The sequence below is a fragment of the Anticarsia gemmatalis genome, chromosome 14 (genome assembly GCF_050436995.1).
Source record: "Anticarsia gemmatalis isolate Benzon Research Colony breed Stoneville strain chromosome 14, ilAntGemm2 primary, whole genome shotgun sequence".
Taxonomy (NCBI): domain Eukaryota; kingdom Metazoa; phylum Arthropoda; class Insecta; order Lepidoptera; family Erebidae; genus Anticarsia; species Anticarsia gemmatalis.
In genome coordinates, this window is record NC_134758.1 from 4,453,353 (window position 1) to 4,472,075 (window position 18,723).

General features: G+C 32.8%; 1 protein-coding gene across 1 annotated transcript in view; it reads left to right on the forward strand.

The window, feature by feature from the left end:
* Positions 1-18,723, forward strand: part of LOC142978213 (uncharacterized) — a 92,184-nt gene that overhangs the window by 37,081 nt on the left and 36,380 nt on the right. The window contains exons 3-5 of the mRNA XM_076122554.1: positions 15,867-15,915; positions 16,261-16,295; positions 17,327-17,461. Of these exons, the coding sequence (XP_075978669.1) occupies positions 15,867-15,915; positions 16,261-16,295; positions 17,327-17,461 (219 nt within the window). The remainder of the gene's footprint in view (positions 1-15,866; positions 15,916-16,260; positions 16,296-17,326; positions 17,462-18,723) is intronic.

Consider the following 18,723-nt stretch of genomic DNA (forward strand, 5'->3'; position numbering starts at 1 on the left):
GTATTTTAACAGCCAGTTACATTTCTAGCAGAGCGGGAAAGCTCGGAGGTTTATTTGCATAGTAATAGTTGTTGAAAGACACCTCTTTTTTACCTCACTGGGTGGTTTCTTTGAGGTAACAACTTCTTTTAATAAGTAATAGGAATGTGCGGTCTGCGATTTTTGAATGTAACTCACGTTCTACGTCTCATAATGTAGGTACATAGTCCATTTTTTGATGTCATTCAAATTGTGCCTGTGTGTAAAAACATCAAGGAAAAATATGGTCCATAAATAAAATAAAGCTAAAAATCTTATTACGCAAGGAAAAATATTGTCAACAAATAAAATAAAATCTTGCAACACAATTTAATTTTCCTCCCAAACATTAACGCTGATAGGTGTAACGACGTTCTTTACAAGGAAATGTCAGGTCGAGTAATGGACTACGACCTGTTAACGGCTGAGCACATTCAATTTAAACGAACAATATTCACCAAACAATGTCAAAGACGTCGTTTTAAAATTATTTCGAGCCGCAAAAACATTCATGATCTCATTATTTGAGTGTGAGCACAACGCTTGAGCGAAAAGGTCGTCAAATTTCATAGATTATAAGGGAGATAGCGCAAAACGAAACAGCCTCTTCCCCGTTTTCACACTTAAAAAGTTAAATTCTGCGCTGCCCGCAATATGGCGGCCCGTTTTCAAATAAAAGCAAACGTTTAATTAACATAAAACACAAAAGAGTTTTAAAACTTTGTTGCAAAACACGTATTGGTGATTGTATAATTAGATTTTATTTTTGTTGGTTTAACTGGTTTTTTATAAGGTGCGATACGGCGTTATTTTATATAAAAACTGAATATTTAAAATGTTCGTAGCGAGGAAAGTAAGATTTTCCTGTATTCTGTTTTTGTTACATTATTTTTTATTACGATAATACCTACGCACGAGTACGCTTATTCGATATAAATATGAACAATAACTATTCCACTAAATTAAAGATTGTTGTTTGCCGAATTTTCATGTGGAATCTTTTACGCCTGTATAACACTTCCCATATAATTTTATAGTTTGATCCGGCTTCGTTTCCACACAAGAGCGGGCGGCTTGCAAAATAACAATATTATGCGCCAACCTTGTACACATATACTTAAATATGTATGTATCGCTCGGGCTATTTTCCTTAAGGGCACGCCTTCCCTGATTTATCGAAAATTCCTTTGATGCTTCGCTTCAAATATCTCAACGTAAAATGCAAAAACGCTACCATTTTTCAAGATCCCCAATACAGAGAGTTGGGCAACAAACATTTTATCCTTAAATCTCCCAAGCTGGAGTAGAAAGCTGATACATGCAGCTGAAAACTCATACAAATTGTATCGAAATGAGATCTATTGGAGTGTATATTATACGAAAAGGTTTCGTTGATAAAACAGCGGGTATATTGGTATTGTCCGTCAGAGGTTTGACTGGAGGCGTTCAATAGATTTGAACCCTTCCGTAGAAGAGTCAAGTCACGCCCAGGAGCTCTCGCTTCAAGCATAGATACGGTACAGTCGCAACGATACATATAAATAATTCATATGAATAGATACGAGTCGATATTGAAACAATCCGCTTTCGTATACTTTTTAGAGTTTTCTTAGATGAAGCGGGCTCCGATAGAACATTGCTAGATATTATGCAAATACGATTTGGGTGGATTTAAAAATTATGTTGCCTTTACATATATGTAAATGTTTGGGGTACTCATCTGGGGTCTGTATGTAATAGAATATTCTTTATTGGCAATCTTAATGTTAAATCAAATAAATTATTTTTCATGAGATACTGCTTGAGATACTTCTGAACAAAATGTTACAATTTTAACGTGTGCTTGGGTAACTTTACAAAGGACAATACGAAGTCTTAATTCTTTAGCACTTTGATCTGTACTTCAATTATATCGGAAATTCATTAACTGTCGCATAGAAGAATCGTGTAGTTACAAACTTGTTAATTTTATTACAACAATCTTTATTCAGTTTGGTAGTTCCTTATTCCTAATAATGTGGAAATTAACGCTGATATTGCCTGACGTTTCGGCGCTGCTTACACTGCTGCACTGTAGTAAACATACAATGTGAAAGTTTAAAAGTTATGGGACTCACCTAGTTACCACCGCATTATCTATACACACAGTTAAATATCCTCTCCAAGCTTATCTCTCTCTGACCGGTGATTGCAACCGGCTATAACCAATAAATACCAGTAATAAAACCTTGTAATATCATATCCGTATATCAAACAACCCATCCGAAAATTTCAATCACAATTTTACATTCCGCTCGTAAAATTTTATTGTTCGCAACAGATCAACGTGAAATATATTAAAGGTTATTAGTAACCAATTATACGGTGTTTGTAAACAAGGCGGGTTTATTACGAGGTCATTGGCCTCAAGGTGCGAACGATATTAAAAACAGTAGGCCACTTACACGCGATTCGATAATTAAGACAATACCATATAACAATCTTTGTTCGTAATTTTCGTTTATGTAATTTATTCCTGGTAGAATTCGTAGCGGTAATGAAGTATGGGTTATTAACGACCAACGTAAGCTATTGACCAGTAGAGCGATTATCTACCACTCTCGACTATCTTCTATGTATCGAGAAATTTTGTATGAAACTATTTTGTTCCGTTTTGAAATGTCCGACTCTCGACAGTACCGACTCCACTTGGTATTATCGAGTATCTAGATTTTAAAATAATAAAGCCGGTTCATGACAGTCGACAGTAGATAATCGTGCTGCAGTTCTAACTCATGTCTTTAAAGTTCAACATATTATATTGTAATAATTAGCCGTCCTTACAAAAATACATTCACAACAAAAACCGATATTCAGCTTGAAACAGATTTTTTTCGCATAATTAAAGCTCAGGAAATTGCAGAATGTTCAAATGAGAATTTGTCGTTCTGAGAATCTGTTCTTATGCAAAAGATGATTTTTATTTATGGTAGATTTGAGCGACAGTTTTCTTGCAGTACTTTATTTCAGCCAAAAAACCGAGTACTAATTGGTTGTTAGGTCGCAAACATAAAACCTTGAATTTCAACACAAAATTACTAAAAAGTCAACGCCCTATAATTATTATAAATAGAAAACTATGACAGGATTAAATATAAAATGAGTGCTACTTAAAAAAGTATGTAAGTATTTTACGCTAATTAATTACGTACGTACTCAGAGATGTACGATAAAAATAACGCGACTCGTAAACGAGCACTCAAAATACGACTTAATTTTGTTTGTAATTTCGCTATGGAAAGTAGAATAATTATAAATGTAGCGTTTACAAGTTTATTTTTATATTTCCATGTAGTTTTAAGTTTTTGTTATGTTTTAATCGTGATACTATCCGGTATTATGATCGATTTGACGTCCATTGTGCATGAAACATTAGAAGTACGAGTCTCTACAGTCGAGACGACTACGTTTGACGTTTAAAATGTACTCCAAAAATCGTTCCGACTGCGCCCACTAGAGGCGCTGATCAGATTGTCATATAAAATTTACAAGAGCTTTTCTACCAAAAAATATATATCAGCGAATACGGATGAGGAACAACAACTGAAATATTATTTCACAATTTTCAATGCTCTTCCGTCCAATCTTCGCCTCGTCTCGCCGTCGAAAATAGTCCTTTGATAAGCTTGCCAAAATACAACACGTCTGCTACTTCATTTCACTTATTATCAACTTGGTTTCAACGATACTTCTCCTTAATATTTTCTCTTGAAAATGAGTCTGGATTTAACCAACGCTCATTTTCTTCTATCAACGTCTTGACGCAGAATTACATTATCCAATGTTGTGCTCTTGCTTTTTTCGTGCAAATTCTTCCTTTTTTCTTAAGTCGGGGAGATCTAAAAGGCTTTCTGGCTAAAAGGCGTGTAGTGGTTTAATGACTACTGAGTCGTATGAGGCTGGAACAATGGATATGTCGCAGGAGAAGAAAGTCATAAGTAGACTCATGTTTATTTCATCATATGCTTTTCTTCGGCTAAAGGTGTCGTCTTTGTGTTTGTGATTGTCATTCTTGCTTTGATGTATCTGGGTGAAGAGTGTCATCAAGGCCGTTGAAGCACGCTCCAAAATAAAGGCATAATATGTTCGGAGTTTCCACTGTTGGGCCTTTGTTACGTTTGTTTGTAATAAAAATCGTAAAAGAACGGTTGAAGACCCTGTAGGGTGTCATTAAAAGTCCACTTCGATCGTTTCCGTTTTATTCGAAGCTCGTTCTAAGCGTGGCTGAAAATAATTGGGGGCACTAAAATTGCGGTTACGAAACTATCTAAGCGACTGTTAATGTCACTGGCTTCTAATCTAGCTCACGTTCCTTTTTGAACGTTTTTCAATTAGCATTTTAAATAGAAATGGCAGAGAGACAATTAAATAGACACTGTTTTTGAAAAATATCTTAGTGTTTTTACTTCATACATTTAAATTGACATCTTATAATTCCTGTCTTGTATTTTTTATTCAATTAATTATTAATTAATTAACGAAATAATTTAAAATTATAAATCCAATATTTTAGTATTTCTCAATAATTAAACTTTCATCAAGGAAATTAATGACAGCTAGACTCATGAATAAAACCAAAGAAACCTTGACATCGTCAAACTTCAAACCAGCAATAGAATGCTTGATTACCCAAAATCTAATTACGCTTTAGTCCAAACTAACTGAAACACGCGGTTCTACTCGTATATAGAGTTTAATAACCTTTTAAGTTATTAAGGCTGAGGCTTTAACTCTTTTGCACGAAAAGACGATACCTACCAGATTTTTTGTAAAAAAATTAGCACGATTCGCTTCTCCTATCGACTATCCGGCTAGCTATTGTCAACTTTTGTATAAAACCTTGATTAGCGTCGCTTGCGGGTGCCGTAAGAATAAATTTTAAATTCATTTAAGTGTCAAACTTACAAAAGTCGATATAACTGTGGGCTAAAATTGGCACTAACTTTTCACAAAAATAATTCCAGCTGTTGAACTGTAAAATCGCTACAAACAGACTTTCATATTCATAATAGTAGTACGAATGAAATATCAAAATCGGTACAATAATTCAAATCCAACCTATAAACTAAACATAGTCAATTATATGTATGATGTAAATGTCAAATACATATTCGTATGTAAATTCAAAGTTTGTAGACAAACACGAGGTAGTACTCGCTCAATAATTAATTGCACTTTGTAACTTAATGCCCATGGGAGGCTTCACGAGTCGGGTCAAGGGCGAACGATCGAAAAATCATTTAGCCGTAGGCATTCGAGTACTGGAGTGATTTGGTTCGGTTGGTTACGGAAACTAGGATAAATGTAAATGTTGTTTAGTGTAATTTTAGATAATGTTATGTTAGATGTATGGACGTGAATGAAACATGGGAGGTTTGTAAGATCGTACTAAGTGGCGTTCTTTTCACTTGCCTTGTGGTTATAGATACAAGGCATGATTTATGTATGTGTTGTTGGTCTTGTAGTCAGCTTGCTAAAAACTAAATACCAAGATCTAACCTAGTATAGTTTTTATTCTTATCATGTAATGGTGGAAAATATGAAGGTGGTATCGATTAAAACTCTTATCAGTCCTTTTTTTCCTTTACCGCCTTTACTTACTTTACTTTAATTGCCGAAAAAAGTAAAACGCTAACCTAACTTTAATCAGTGCAGTGTGCTGGTATAGTGGTGTACTGTGAAATCGATCATACTAGAGTGCTAAGTCTATTTCTTAGTGCTTTCTCCTCAATTCCGATCAACTGGGGAGAGTCTATATATACAGTACGTAGATCACGGTAATCATCAATACATCTTCGCTGTCATCATTTCTTTTTCTAGGTTCCTTTCCATCATAACTAAAACCTAATTTGCCTAAACCAATTCCCAAAGTAATAACTCATAATGGTAACACAAGAAAATGATACTATCTGCTAATCACTTCAAGTTAATTAGAATTAAGGCTCGGGCTGCCATAATAAAAAATACAGATGATTAATAGACCGCTGTTTTTCAAAGGAATAACAAATGGTTAAAATATTCTCACCAATTAACCTAGACGTTGAAGAAAAGCTTTTTTTTATTAAATCATTAATTTATTAAAGGAATTGAATAATTACAGCGACGGAATGGGGACGAAGTGAAAACATTGCGGTTTCGGTTCTCCATATCGTACTTGTATTGTAATTTTTAATGGTATTTCATGTTCGTACAATACCTAGGAGATAGCCTAGTATTTTTAGGTTTTACTACAATAAAATATGTATTGTTATTATTAATCATTCGATCTATTCACAAGTCAGGTGACTTCTTTTGCTTTTATAATTAATATCATTATGACTTTATCGATAAAGTAATTAAAGACAATAAGTGAAAATTAAAGAAAGAGGCAAAACACTGTACAAGTAATCTGAGCTTACACAACGTTTATTACTAACACGCTATATAATATACAAATCTTTGTAAAGAATACTTAAAAATTCCTAAATAATAACATAATATGTTACAAACGAAACTGTAAAACTAATTCTGACTGTTGTCAATAATGATTCCATAAGCTCTTTAATAAAGCATCTTAGAATACACGAGATGTTTCTAGAAAATAAATTATATAATCTATGGCAAGTTCGAATGCCCTTCGCTACCTACAAACACCATGATCCATTTACCTAAATCGACTTTCGTAACTTACGTTAAAACTTTAGGAATCCGTTTGAAGTTAAACTAATCTCATTCAACTGAAAGTAGGTTAAAGTATTTGATAAATATTTTCAAGTAAACAATAATATTTTTAGACTTATCGTGAAACAATTTTAAATTGTTTTGAATGAGAGCGGGTTCCCATTCATTAGTTTTTGTGAATTGTTATACCGGGAAATGAATTATCGACTGAATGAATTAGTTGAACATTTTTGGTGATTCAAAAACTTTCAGGCGTACAAGGGGGGTATCAAGTATTTCAGTTGACAACCATTTGGAAGTCACTATCCTTTACATTGTTTTCTCCCTTAGGTAAGACTAATTAACATGTTACGTCAAAGCAGCAATGTATTGCATAGTGACCATCAATTTGACGTACACTAGTTGTCAACTGAGATACGTGATAAGTCCGCAGGTGTGTCAAAATATTTTTTCATAGTCCGTAGCAGTAAAACAATGTCAAGAACCGTAAAATGAAAAATCATAAATAAGCTAAAACGGATTGATATAAAAATAATAAGTTAAGTACGAATATTAAAATGCACATAGTCCATAAATATCCGCTTCATAGAATCGACCTAAGCGTGAACATATTTTAAGGATTAATGATTTTGTTGCTGCCGGCTCATTCTCGCTCTTATCCTTGTACAGTTAACTACTAGACATCAAACGCTTGGACTCTAATTTATACTTTGTCTGCTTTATTAGGCATGATATCGTCTGCCAGAAACCTGAAATCAAAGACTATTCCTAATGCCTTTTCTTCGATCGCACTCTTTAACTAAGACCAGTGTTGGGACAACCGAAAATATTTTTTGATAAGGAAGACGGAAAGGCGTGTTGAGTTTGTTTTATCATTTGAAACGAATTCGTATGTATGTTTTGGTACATACACGCAAACATCCAGTCAAACCCTGTAATAGCAACTTCAAGAAAAACTATACATGTACAAAAATATATGCATGTCCTCAAAAAGTCTTATGAAAAAATAAGAGAAAAGTCTCAAATTTTCTTGCTGCATATTGTTCGATATTCGTCTTAAGCTTTATCAACTGTACATTTCTTGTGTAGATCAATATGCTTGAATGTAATACAAATTTACTTGTGAAACAATGGTTACAAAACCAATAATAACTCAAATGTCAGTTTCCATCGAAATTATATAGTAATGAGTAACGTGGTAACTGCAAACAATTTACTGTGACAAGCTGATTATACATGATCGTCACAACTGAACAATTTTAACAGGACCGTGTGTAAACTACATAAAATATTCGCCTTGAATGACCCGTGACTTTTAGCCACAGTTACATTATCAAAATGCATGAAAAATTAATGATTTCAGTCACGAACGTTTTCCGCTGAAAGCCGTCGTCATAGTGATGAATAATGAATTTCGGCTGAAAAAATATACATATTCTTTTTGCTATGATGAGTCTTTTTTCGGATAAATTGGTCAAGGGCGTTTACGTTTAATAAAATTGGTAATTGGATATTTCGGAGAATGATGTAACACTACAGATTTGGGATAAATTGCCATTGTTTTTTATTTTACTCACAACGTGATTTTGTATCCGTATAAAGATTTTGACCACTGGTGTATTATGTCATTTTGGTTTTAAGCTTATCATTTATTGATATCACGTGTATTTAACAAAAATACGAATACAGCGTGTACTGCTTTGTTTCTTTTCGATTACACAACCGATAAGAAACAGAGCAGTCATAATAAGTAATCTCTCATCAGGGATAAATTACAGAGATCCCGCGAACTAAAATAATCACGTTATTTAATCCAATCATAACTATATCTTATTTCAAGTCAATGGGTCAAATATAAGTCTAGAAAATACACAATTTAATATCTACTAGCAGTTATAAAATAACATTCTCAAAACATAGAACACAAATAAGTGAAAATGATGTGCTTCGATATAATCGTAGGCTACAGTCACGATACCACTCATTTCTCTTGAAACGATAGCGAGTCATGAAATCGTGTTCGTTACAAACATTTCACTAGTTCAGGAAATGAAAGTTTTAATTACGATACAAATCAATGCTATATTGATTGTGTAACTGATTTAGTTTGTAGTGAACATGTTTTGTAACTTAACCTACTAACTTAAAACATTACAGAGTATGGTTTTTTTCACTGCTTGTTTCAATTTAGACTTACGTCTGTCTGATGGTTTGAGTAATGTTCCATTCATATTTTTGAGCCTAAGTTTGTGTCCTACTGCTAAAGGGCAGGTGAAAGGCAGACTTCCAGACCTAGATTGTTCATTTTCTCCAGCCATCCCCGCTGGAACATGTATCGTGTGATATTTACAAATAATATAACTTATTGGGGATTTAAAAAAACCTAGAATCAAAATGAAATCCATTTTATATCCAGTGCCAGTCTGCTTAGCAGTCATAACAAAACAGACTTAAATTCCTTTATTCTTCACCACAAACCTATTTAAAATACAGCTATAAAACGAATGCTATTCACATCGCAGACTGGACTGATACGACTGTTACTGTTCAAAGTTATGATCATAACACGAGTACAGCGCTTACAACTAGCCTCGACATTAGACAAAGTAAAACTTATGAGTTTCGGTGAATTCGTAATAATGAGATTGGGTTTTAAAGTAGATGTGTTTTTGTTAAGAGCACAACTATGTTTAACGTAACGTGATCATCTTGGTTTATTTAACACTAGCTGACCCGCGCAACTTCGCTTGCATCACATAAGAGAGAATGGGTCATATTTTCCCCGTTCTTTATAACATTTTTTACTGGTACTCTGCTCCTGTTAGTTGTAGCTTGCTGTTATATAGCCTATAGCCTTTCTCAATAAATACACTATCCAACAGTAAAACAATTTTTCAATTCGCACCAGTAGGAGGGGATAGGGAGAGATTAGCACGTTCAAACCAACAAACTCTTCAGCTTTATAATATTAGTATAGATTGAATTAGGCATTTGTCTCTCATCTTACCTGATGTTAAGTGAGGATGAATACGAGGACGTTACATGCTAATCCAAGAGACACTTATTTATTCTGCTTTTGAAAGTTGAGCTTAATACGCAGGCAGTTTATTGCACACCTTAGTGCCTGAAACTAAAAAGAAACCAAAATGTATGTTTAAAAGAAATATATGTATGTATGGAAAATAAGCTACACCATAAAACAAATATTTCCAGTTGGTAAAACCTTACGTCAAAGGAGTAAAATAACATGTTTAACAAAGTCGGTACATTTTTTTATTACCAAGAAACGAGAAAATGACTCGTGGAAAATGAAATTCTGGGAAATTAATGTCCCATATATTAAACTGTAATTAAAATTATTAAACCAACATTTTCAGTATTTACTTACAAAAATGGAAATAATTTCAAATTTTTCTTGATTATTTAGTTGACGGCTATCACAGTACTTTTTAAATGGTTTTTGTTATCTGGTCCTAATTCCTCTCTATATCATAAACATTGTACCCAATGTCACTTACAAAATTCATGAAGCATATTCAATCTTCCAAAACGCTTTATCCTTAAGCGTGTATATAATTCCATCCAAAAAGATTTTAGTGTTTTTTTTCTAACTACTTCTATGTAATTTGTTCAGATATTCTAAAGTGCGTAGTTAAGAGATTTTTTAAACATACATTTGCAGATTTTATCTAAGTATTTTGTAACAAATTCATATGAAATTGTTAGACAACTTTTGTAGCTGACTATACCTTCGACAATATTTCTTTAGCATGTCATAAAAGCGTAGACTACTCGGCTCTAATGGACCGAGATATTGTTGCGTACCCGAATGGATTACAATCAATACAATTTCTATTGCTACCTATAACGATTTATCGTATCCCTTTGATATATTATTTATAGTATTGTTTTATTGATAACTGGAGGGTAAAGGTTTACTCTTATGCATATAAAATGAGGTATGATCGTGCTTTTGAAGATGGAAGTATAGTTTTTCGAAGGTCATTGTCTTACTATAGAAATTTTCTTGTAATATTGCGTATAGGAATGCAGTCTTATTGTTGACTTAGTTTATTAGTTAGTTTCTAAATGGTTTTTTTAAGAATATAATGTAATGTTAAAAAAAAAAAAAGACAACTCCCGCACTAAGAATTGCTCTTGTGTCGCGGGGACTTTTACAAACATACAAACAACGGACACAAAGCACAACCAGACCCGAAACAATTATTTGTGGATCGCACAAATAATTGCTCCGTGTGGGAATCGAACCCACGACCGATGCAGTGGTATCGGCGTGGTGACCTAAACCACTGCGCCACGCCATTAAATTTTCCTAAAATGTTTTGTTAATTCCGAATGTAAATCACTGTATAGAAATAAGTAAACTAAATTTATGTGCGAGCACCTACTACTTAGATAAAATGTTTCATGGTCATTGGAAAGTGCTATCAAAATGTTTATAGAAAAATACAAACTGAATATAATACACAGAAATTTATAACAGCTAACACAATAAAATACAAAACAGTTGACGTAAAAAAAGCAGTTACCTCCAAATCTGACTGTATTTGTCACGGAAAAAAGTCATTAACACACATAGAACGAATTCGATTGGAAATAAAAAGACACTTTGATTATGATTTATATAAATGGTTTGATTTATAATTTGTCTTCGTAAAGATCATGGCATAGATAGTAGTGTTTTGTTAGCTTTGGATCGGTTTAATAAGCTGATAGGCCACTGACACGCTAGCATTATTTAGTTTATGAAATAATGACTGTTATTATAAAGGCTTGATATAAGTTTTATATTAATTTGTGTAATGCTCGTCATGACACAAATTAATATAAAACTTATTATATTTCCTTTCAAGAGTATGCATGTATTACAGTATTATTAAGTTTATTTCGACGGTCAGACATTTGAATGAGATGCGATGTGATTTTAAACAAGATAATAGCTCTAAAATAACATTTCATTAGAATATTACTTTATTATTCCATATGTTCAAGATCTAGGAATATATTAAAGGTGAAAAGTTCACTAAACTCAGTAATACTTTGGAGTTAAACACTTTCCTAAAAAATCATGTGATACTCTTAAATGTATCTTAAATACTATTATAGTAAAAGCTTTAATTAGCTCGTGTAAGGATTGTACGCTTTTTTAACGCAGTTAATTAGTTCTTAGTTGAAAGATACAAAAATAGGCTTTCTTTTAATACTGCCTCAAAATACATTTATAACAGCTTTCCAAATTTAGCTTTAAGTTTAGCAGATTTTATTTTCATATTTGTGATAGACAAATAATATAAGACGTGCAATTAATTTTCCATTACGCCATTAAAACTGTATGTTGAAGTCTTTGAGACATAAATAAAGCAACAAACTTCTTAGAATTCAATTAAAAATATTTCGCAAACCTTTAAACAGGCCGAAATAAGGTTGATAATGATTGCGGATCAGCGAGCCAGAACAAATAAAATAATTAATAACAGAAAATTCGTTTCGCTTGAGGATCAAAGAAGCGACATTCATTTACAAAATACAATTTATTCCCAGTTTCAGTTTGTAATTACTGTTAGGGTCGCGGTTGCGAAAATCCAAAATGAATTCCGTCTTGTAATGATGAAATTGTAGCCTAAACAAACGTCGTAAATTTTACTTTGGTGATCAATAAATAAGCCGAATTTAGTTCAGTTACTTTTTTCCTTTAAGATTAACCTAATTCTGTAATTTCTTTTTTCGTTACGGATTTTAGGGTGCCTTAAAAGACTCTTCTTAAAACTCTTCTTTCCCTGTCCAGTCAGTTCTGTTATGGAATGCGCTCCCTCTTGAAATCAGGATGTCCACTAACCGTCTTACGTCACAATTATCTTAGTGTATATTTATATTTATTTATTATTGTATATATCTCATATTTTATAGTATCTATATTTATTTTTTATATCTCATAAGTAATATTTATTATGTTTATGTACATATTATTTATGTTTATGTATTTACACTCATATCGCTTATTTATCTTATTATTTATTTGTACACTCTTTCTTAACTCACTTTCCTTCCTCTTTTAAACACCTTCGTAATAATCTCTGCATCACCCTAAGGTTGACTGGCAGAAAATGCCGCTGGCATTAAGTCCGCCTTTATTCAAATTTGTATATTAAGTTTAAATAAATAAATAAATAAATAAATAAATAAATAAAAAAATAAATAAATAAATAAATAAATAAATAAATAAATAAATTAGGAAAATCGGTATTCAATTGAAGAAAAAAAAATTGACGGATCATTTATATTGTGTCATGTCCCTGTGTCAATAGGTCCAGATTATTCCTTAAAAAAACATATTTTGATGAAGAATGGGTTCATGATGTATGATGTATGAATGTAAATGAAGCAAAGAAAGTTTGTTGGAATCGTACCAAGTGGCGTTTTCTGGTATCTGCCTAATAAGTGTCTATGGGAAATAGTGACTTTATGTATTGTATGTATGTATGTATGTATCTATGAATGTATTTAAATAGGTTCATCCATAACCAGCACTACCCATCTTGAAAACTGAACTGTGTACACACATTGACATTGTTTGTAAAGTAAGCTTAAAAAGAACATAGTTATATTCTTCTATAACAGATCAGAACTATAAAACAGACCACACTTGTAGTTTCTATTCCATTATATTAAATGTCTCTATTGAACGATTCCTGGTAACTTCAATTCAAAGTTCTTCGAATCCTTTTATACTCAACTGTACTCTATAAGTTACGAATGAATGAATTGAGAAGCACTAGCTAATTTTAACGAATATTACGTTTTCTAGGAATTAGCAACTATCTGTATGAGTGACTACCCACTTTTTACGTTATTTTATAGGGTAGCTTTAAAGACTTGAGTATTTTAATCCTTTTTCGTCTAGAGTGGTGTTTTATTTTCGTAATAGAGTTTAATGTTGTCTAGTACAAAATAAAGCTTTGAAACTAAAGACATGTTGACTTAAATTCGAAAAAGAACTAATGGTCAAGTAAGCGCCAAGCTATTGAAAATTGTAGGTTGTCTGTAGCGCAATTCTCTACAATTAGTACAATCGAGTAACGAGAGTGAGACATATTGGAAAAAAAGTCCCTACGGCGCCCGTTTGAGGTGCTTATTAGGTCTTCATGAAAAAATTGTTGGTACCTAGCCGGTTGTCGGTAGTATAAGAAAGTCGAGCTTCTGATGAAATAATTATGGCATCATAGTATTATAACAAAGATTAAGTCGGCTTGTACAAAAAAAAGTCATGCAACGCGAAAGTTAAAAAGCTATAAACGTTAAACAGTATTAAAAAAAACATCCATACAAACTTCGTAGAGGTGAAACAGCTGAACGACATCCTAATTACACTAACAGGTCACTTTGCACCAACTTACAACGTGCTTTAAAAACTTAGGGCGGTAGGATTACGTGATAATATTGCTATTTATTCCGCAAACTTTCAAACTCGTGCCGGCTTTGGCAGTGACGTAGTATGGTTCAAGATTATTGTGTTTGCACAACTTCTGATAGTCATCGCTCACGATTTTTTCCTGGCGCAACAAACAGAAACGATGGAATCTATTTTGGTATATTATTTCGACGTTTATTTACTTTAGGAATTTCAATGTTTTGAAAGCACTTTCTTTAACGTATAATGTTTCGTTACTATACGCTCTTATAAGCCTAAAAATGATTCATGTTATCGATACTAAGTACTCGTAAATAAATTAGGTCTAATTTAAAATCTTTTGAACTTATTTCCGCGAAGGCTTAGAATTTTACCTTCAATACCCGAAGTTTATCTCTTTTGAACATAAAAGGGGTCAGCCTGATATTTATTGATAAAACATAAAATATTTTTACGCTCGTAGTTAATACCCTAGCGACAACTCAATGGGACTATTGGGATAAAATCGCTGTTCCTATGTCGCGTTAGCCTTGAATAAATAGGACCAAAGTTGTGGGTTTTAACATTAAAAACTTAGGAACTGATTCACATTCAATCTAGAGGTTCGTTACATGAATGAAATACCAAGCGTTAATTGATTTTACAAGCATTCTCGTAGGCGTAAAGCCTACATACCAAATCATGTTATTACAATTATACGAAAATGTATTTCTAATATACATTTCGTATACTCCCACATTTACACCTATAATAATTTTTCCAGCAATAACTTTCTTTGTAGGTTCCTATGAAATAAACAACCAAGGCCACATCTTTTCCACTGAACAAATATTTTGCAATCAACTAATATAAGAAAATCGACGAAAGTGGCGCAGACAAAGCCAAATTACGTCACCACCCTAAAACGTAATTATCGTATTATACTATAGCTATATTTATAAACATTTGTGTCTACAAAACCAAGCCATACGATTATCAACCTTTTGCTAACAAAGATAAAACTTTAATTCCAAAAGCAGGTCAATTTCCACATCAATCAAGGGAACTTTTTTTTGCGTATAAGCCATCGATATTAACCGTCGATGATTAATCTACATTGTGTCAAAAAATTCCACTATTATTTTGGTTTTCTGTATGTACTGGGCCATTTATTTCATGCTGCAGGTAATATTTTTTGTACCCGAACTAACGATTGCAAATTGGCACGTTAGAGTTCTAAACGGATTTCAGTCAGGTAGTAGTTAACCGAAAATATAGTTTGCAAATATTAATAGTAACTAGGAAAATCCGATGATACAGCATATGGATTTAAAATCATAAAAATGAAACTAAAAATCAGTAGCAGCAGAGCACTAACATAGATTTTAGATAAGCTTTGGCTAATCTACGAAAAAAACTTCAACGTATAAATAGCTTAGCTTTCCGTGCAAAATGCTAGTCGATACAGAATGGGGTCACTGTGCTCACGGACTAAAGCATCCTGGCACTGTCTTTGTTTGTGCATTCTCACAATCACCTTCACTAACATAAAGTGTTTCCGATACGTGTATTGAAACACTTAGACTCTGTATTTCTTCGAAGAACTGTTTTCTTTTAAGGCTCCAACAAAAACATTTAGAACGGAATTTGCAATCTTGTTCCTTTATCTTCCTCTTGGGAAATATTCTTATGAAAATATTAGTAGCTTATTTTGTCTATAAACAAGCGTTTCTTTTCACAGGTGAATCCAGATGAGAACCGACTGCCTGTCGTGTCGCACTCTTCGCCATGTAAGTGGATTTTATTCCGTACAATACATCAATCACACTTGACATATTTTCGTAAGTCTCTTCGTTGGCTTCTGCCGCGATAGGTTCATTTCTTTCGTGTATTTTATGTGTTGATATTTATTTATAGTCGTAGTGAAGTTAGTCGGTTTTCGTTTGTTTTCTGTTTGCGATTGTGATTTGTTATATAGGTATCTTTCGTTCATGTATGTTTATTTATTGTATACCAACAATTTCGTTCAAGTTACTATTATACGTAAGTTAGTTACTTCACATAAATTTCATTGTAGTTAAAATATATTAAAAAATACGCCATCAAAATTAACACATTGCGTTGTCTTATTCTAGTTTTCATTGGAGACAAAGGAGAAAAAGGCGACAATGTAAGTATGCAGCAAAAAAACAAACAAAACTAAGTATCAAGTCACTCCAAACAAACACTTTTGTTACAACCCAAAGGCTTTCCCAAGTTGCGTTCGTCAACTTTACTAAGATTTCACTAATCCGAAGGATTTCTGTCACCCTACCTCGCTCAACTTTGACGGAAGTTGATACGCAGGTCACGTGCCTCGTTACATCGATATGTTGTAAAATTCGCGTGTTTTGCAAAATCGTGAACAGAAATTGTTGGCGAAATTAGGTCAGTAAAATGGGAAGATGTTAAAACAACTGAAATGTTTAAACAGGCAGTGGTAGTCGGTGTGAATGATCCTTTCCGGACCGCGACGGCTGGAGGCAGATTACGGTCTTTATTCTATTCAGTACATTTGGGCTTATTGTTGGATGTTTTGAATGATAAAGATAGGATAAGAAATCGCGATGAGAATGCGTATAAGACGCTGTCCCCTTTTCATAATACAATACAGCCTTATTAGATTAACCCTTTTCTATGTACAAAACAATAATATTAATTTATTATATAACATTGAAATGATTAAATTCTACTGTAAAGGTTTTTATTTTGTTTTCTTGAAAGTTTTTTTCAGTTGAAGTCTTTTCCGATATCAAAAGTGAAAGAAGTGACATCGGCGACACTTTAAAAAGCTTTCAAAGACTGCCAATATAAAAGCAAATTCTAAAACTTGGCAGTAATATTGAAAACTTGTTTCATAAACTACTAATTGAAGTAATTAGTACCTTAATGATGTTGTTGCTTTAATTAGTGTTTTCCATAATTCATAAGTTTTACAATGAATCACTGGTGCAGTCGAAATTTGGGTGAAACAAAAGTTTATAATTTTCAAAGATTGTTGAAACGTTTGAAAATACTTTGACAGCTACTAATTTGACTGACAAAGTTTATTATTTGTTTCTCCTTAACTAAGAAATCTTAATGAGTATTTGGGCTTTTACATTAACTATTTTTTTTTACATATCTACTACATTTTTACTAACATTGTGTTTTCTTTCACAGGAACTAATAGGACAATGTAGGTGTAGTTTAAACGACATTTCACAAATCTTGGAAGTGATGCCAGAGTTGAAAGGTCCTCCTGGACCTCAAGGACCAACTGGAGCTGATGGCACCACGGGAGCTCCTGGAAAAACGGTAACGTTATTATAAAGTACATAGAAATATGAGTTATATCGCTTCGACGAAGAGGATAGTAAGGTTATAAAAAGATCCAAGAATCAAGTAGGCTGAAAGAAACTATTAACTTTCATAGCTGTGAACGATAGATAGTAGTCGATGAAATAGAGATAATAATATTTTAAAGAACTTACATAGTAACAAAATAGTTTCTAGTGTATACAAAATAAACCAAATGCTTCTTTATAATTGAATTTTAATACCACTCACTGTTGTCCGTTATTGTATTACGTATGAGGTAATTTTAGATCTCGACAAATTATTAAAAATGTGCTTTGTTGAATCAAACGGACGGACAAAACTAGGGGCCAATGGAACAAAAGTACCAAGAAAAAAAATTGCAATACTACGTTCGATATTAGACTGCTTTTTTTTAAAGATAAATTTAAAATGTAAAATTACAAAATGGTATACGAATAAGGTGTATTGATAAAACCTGCCTTACTCAAGGGAGACGATGTTTATATAACTGTAAACAGAACAGTAATATCAACAGTGAAATGAGAAAATACTTCGTCAAAAGGCTAGTCAATGCTTATAACTCCGGTAATATTTATTGACAGACATTACTTGATTATCAAGGGAAATCTAGCTCTCTTAGACGCTCAGAACTTGGTGGATTAAAATACAAGGTTAATAAAAGATGTGATTATGCTCGGCTCAGTTTTGTGAGTTCAACGACCTGGAAAGGATTTGTAGTGTTAAGGGATTTTGGCAGGAGTGAGATGAAGACATTTATCATAGGATGTAATCTAGATTCGTGATATGAAATATATTTGAAAGGGCTGAGTAAAGTTTAGAGCTGCTTTATGTAGATTTTTTGTATCCGATCTTTACTATATTTCTAATGAAAATAGTTTTTTTATGTATTATGTTATACCACAAAATATATGATTATGTGGTGTAAAATTCAATTATAAATTATTTGAAAACTTGATTTCAAATCTTATGTGATTAGGCCTGAGGTTGGTCCTGAGCTTAAAGCTTTTTGAAGTTCAGACCTATAAATTACAGAAATTTAACAATCATTCATGTGAACCACAATCAAGTAGACATTTTGTGATAAAGAATATGTCTTACAATAATTTATCCCTCTTTTTCTTGTAGATTCTTTTTTATATATTCATTTACGTACATATTTAACTACCAACGCAGGTATTTAAAATTCCATCGTCTCCTCTCACAGACTTACCTAACATCCGTAGCGTAATGTAAACTCC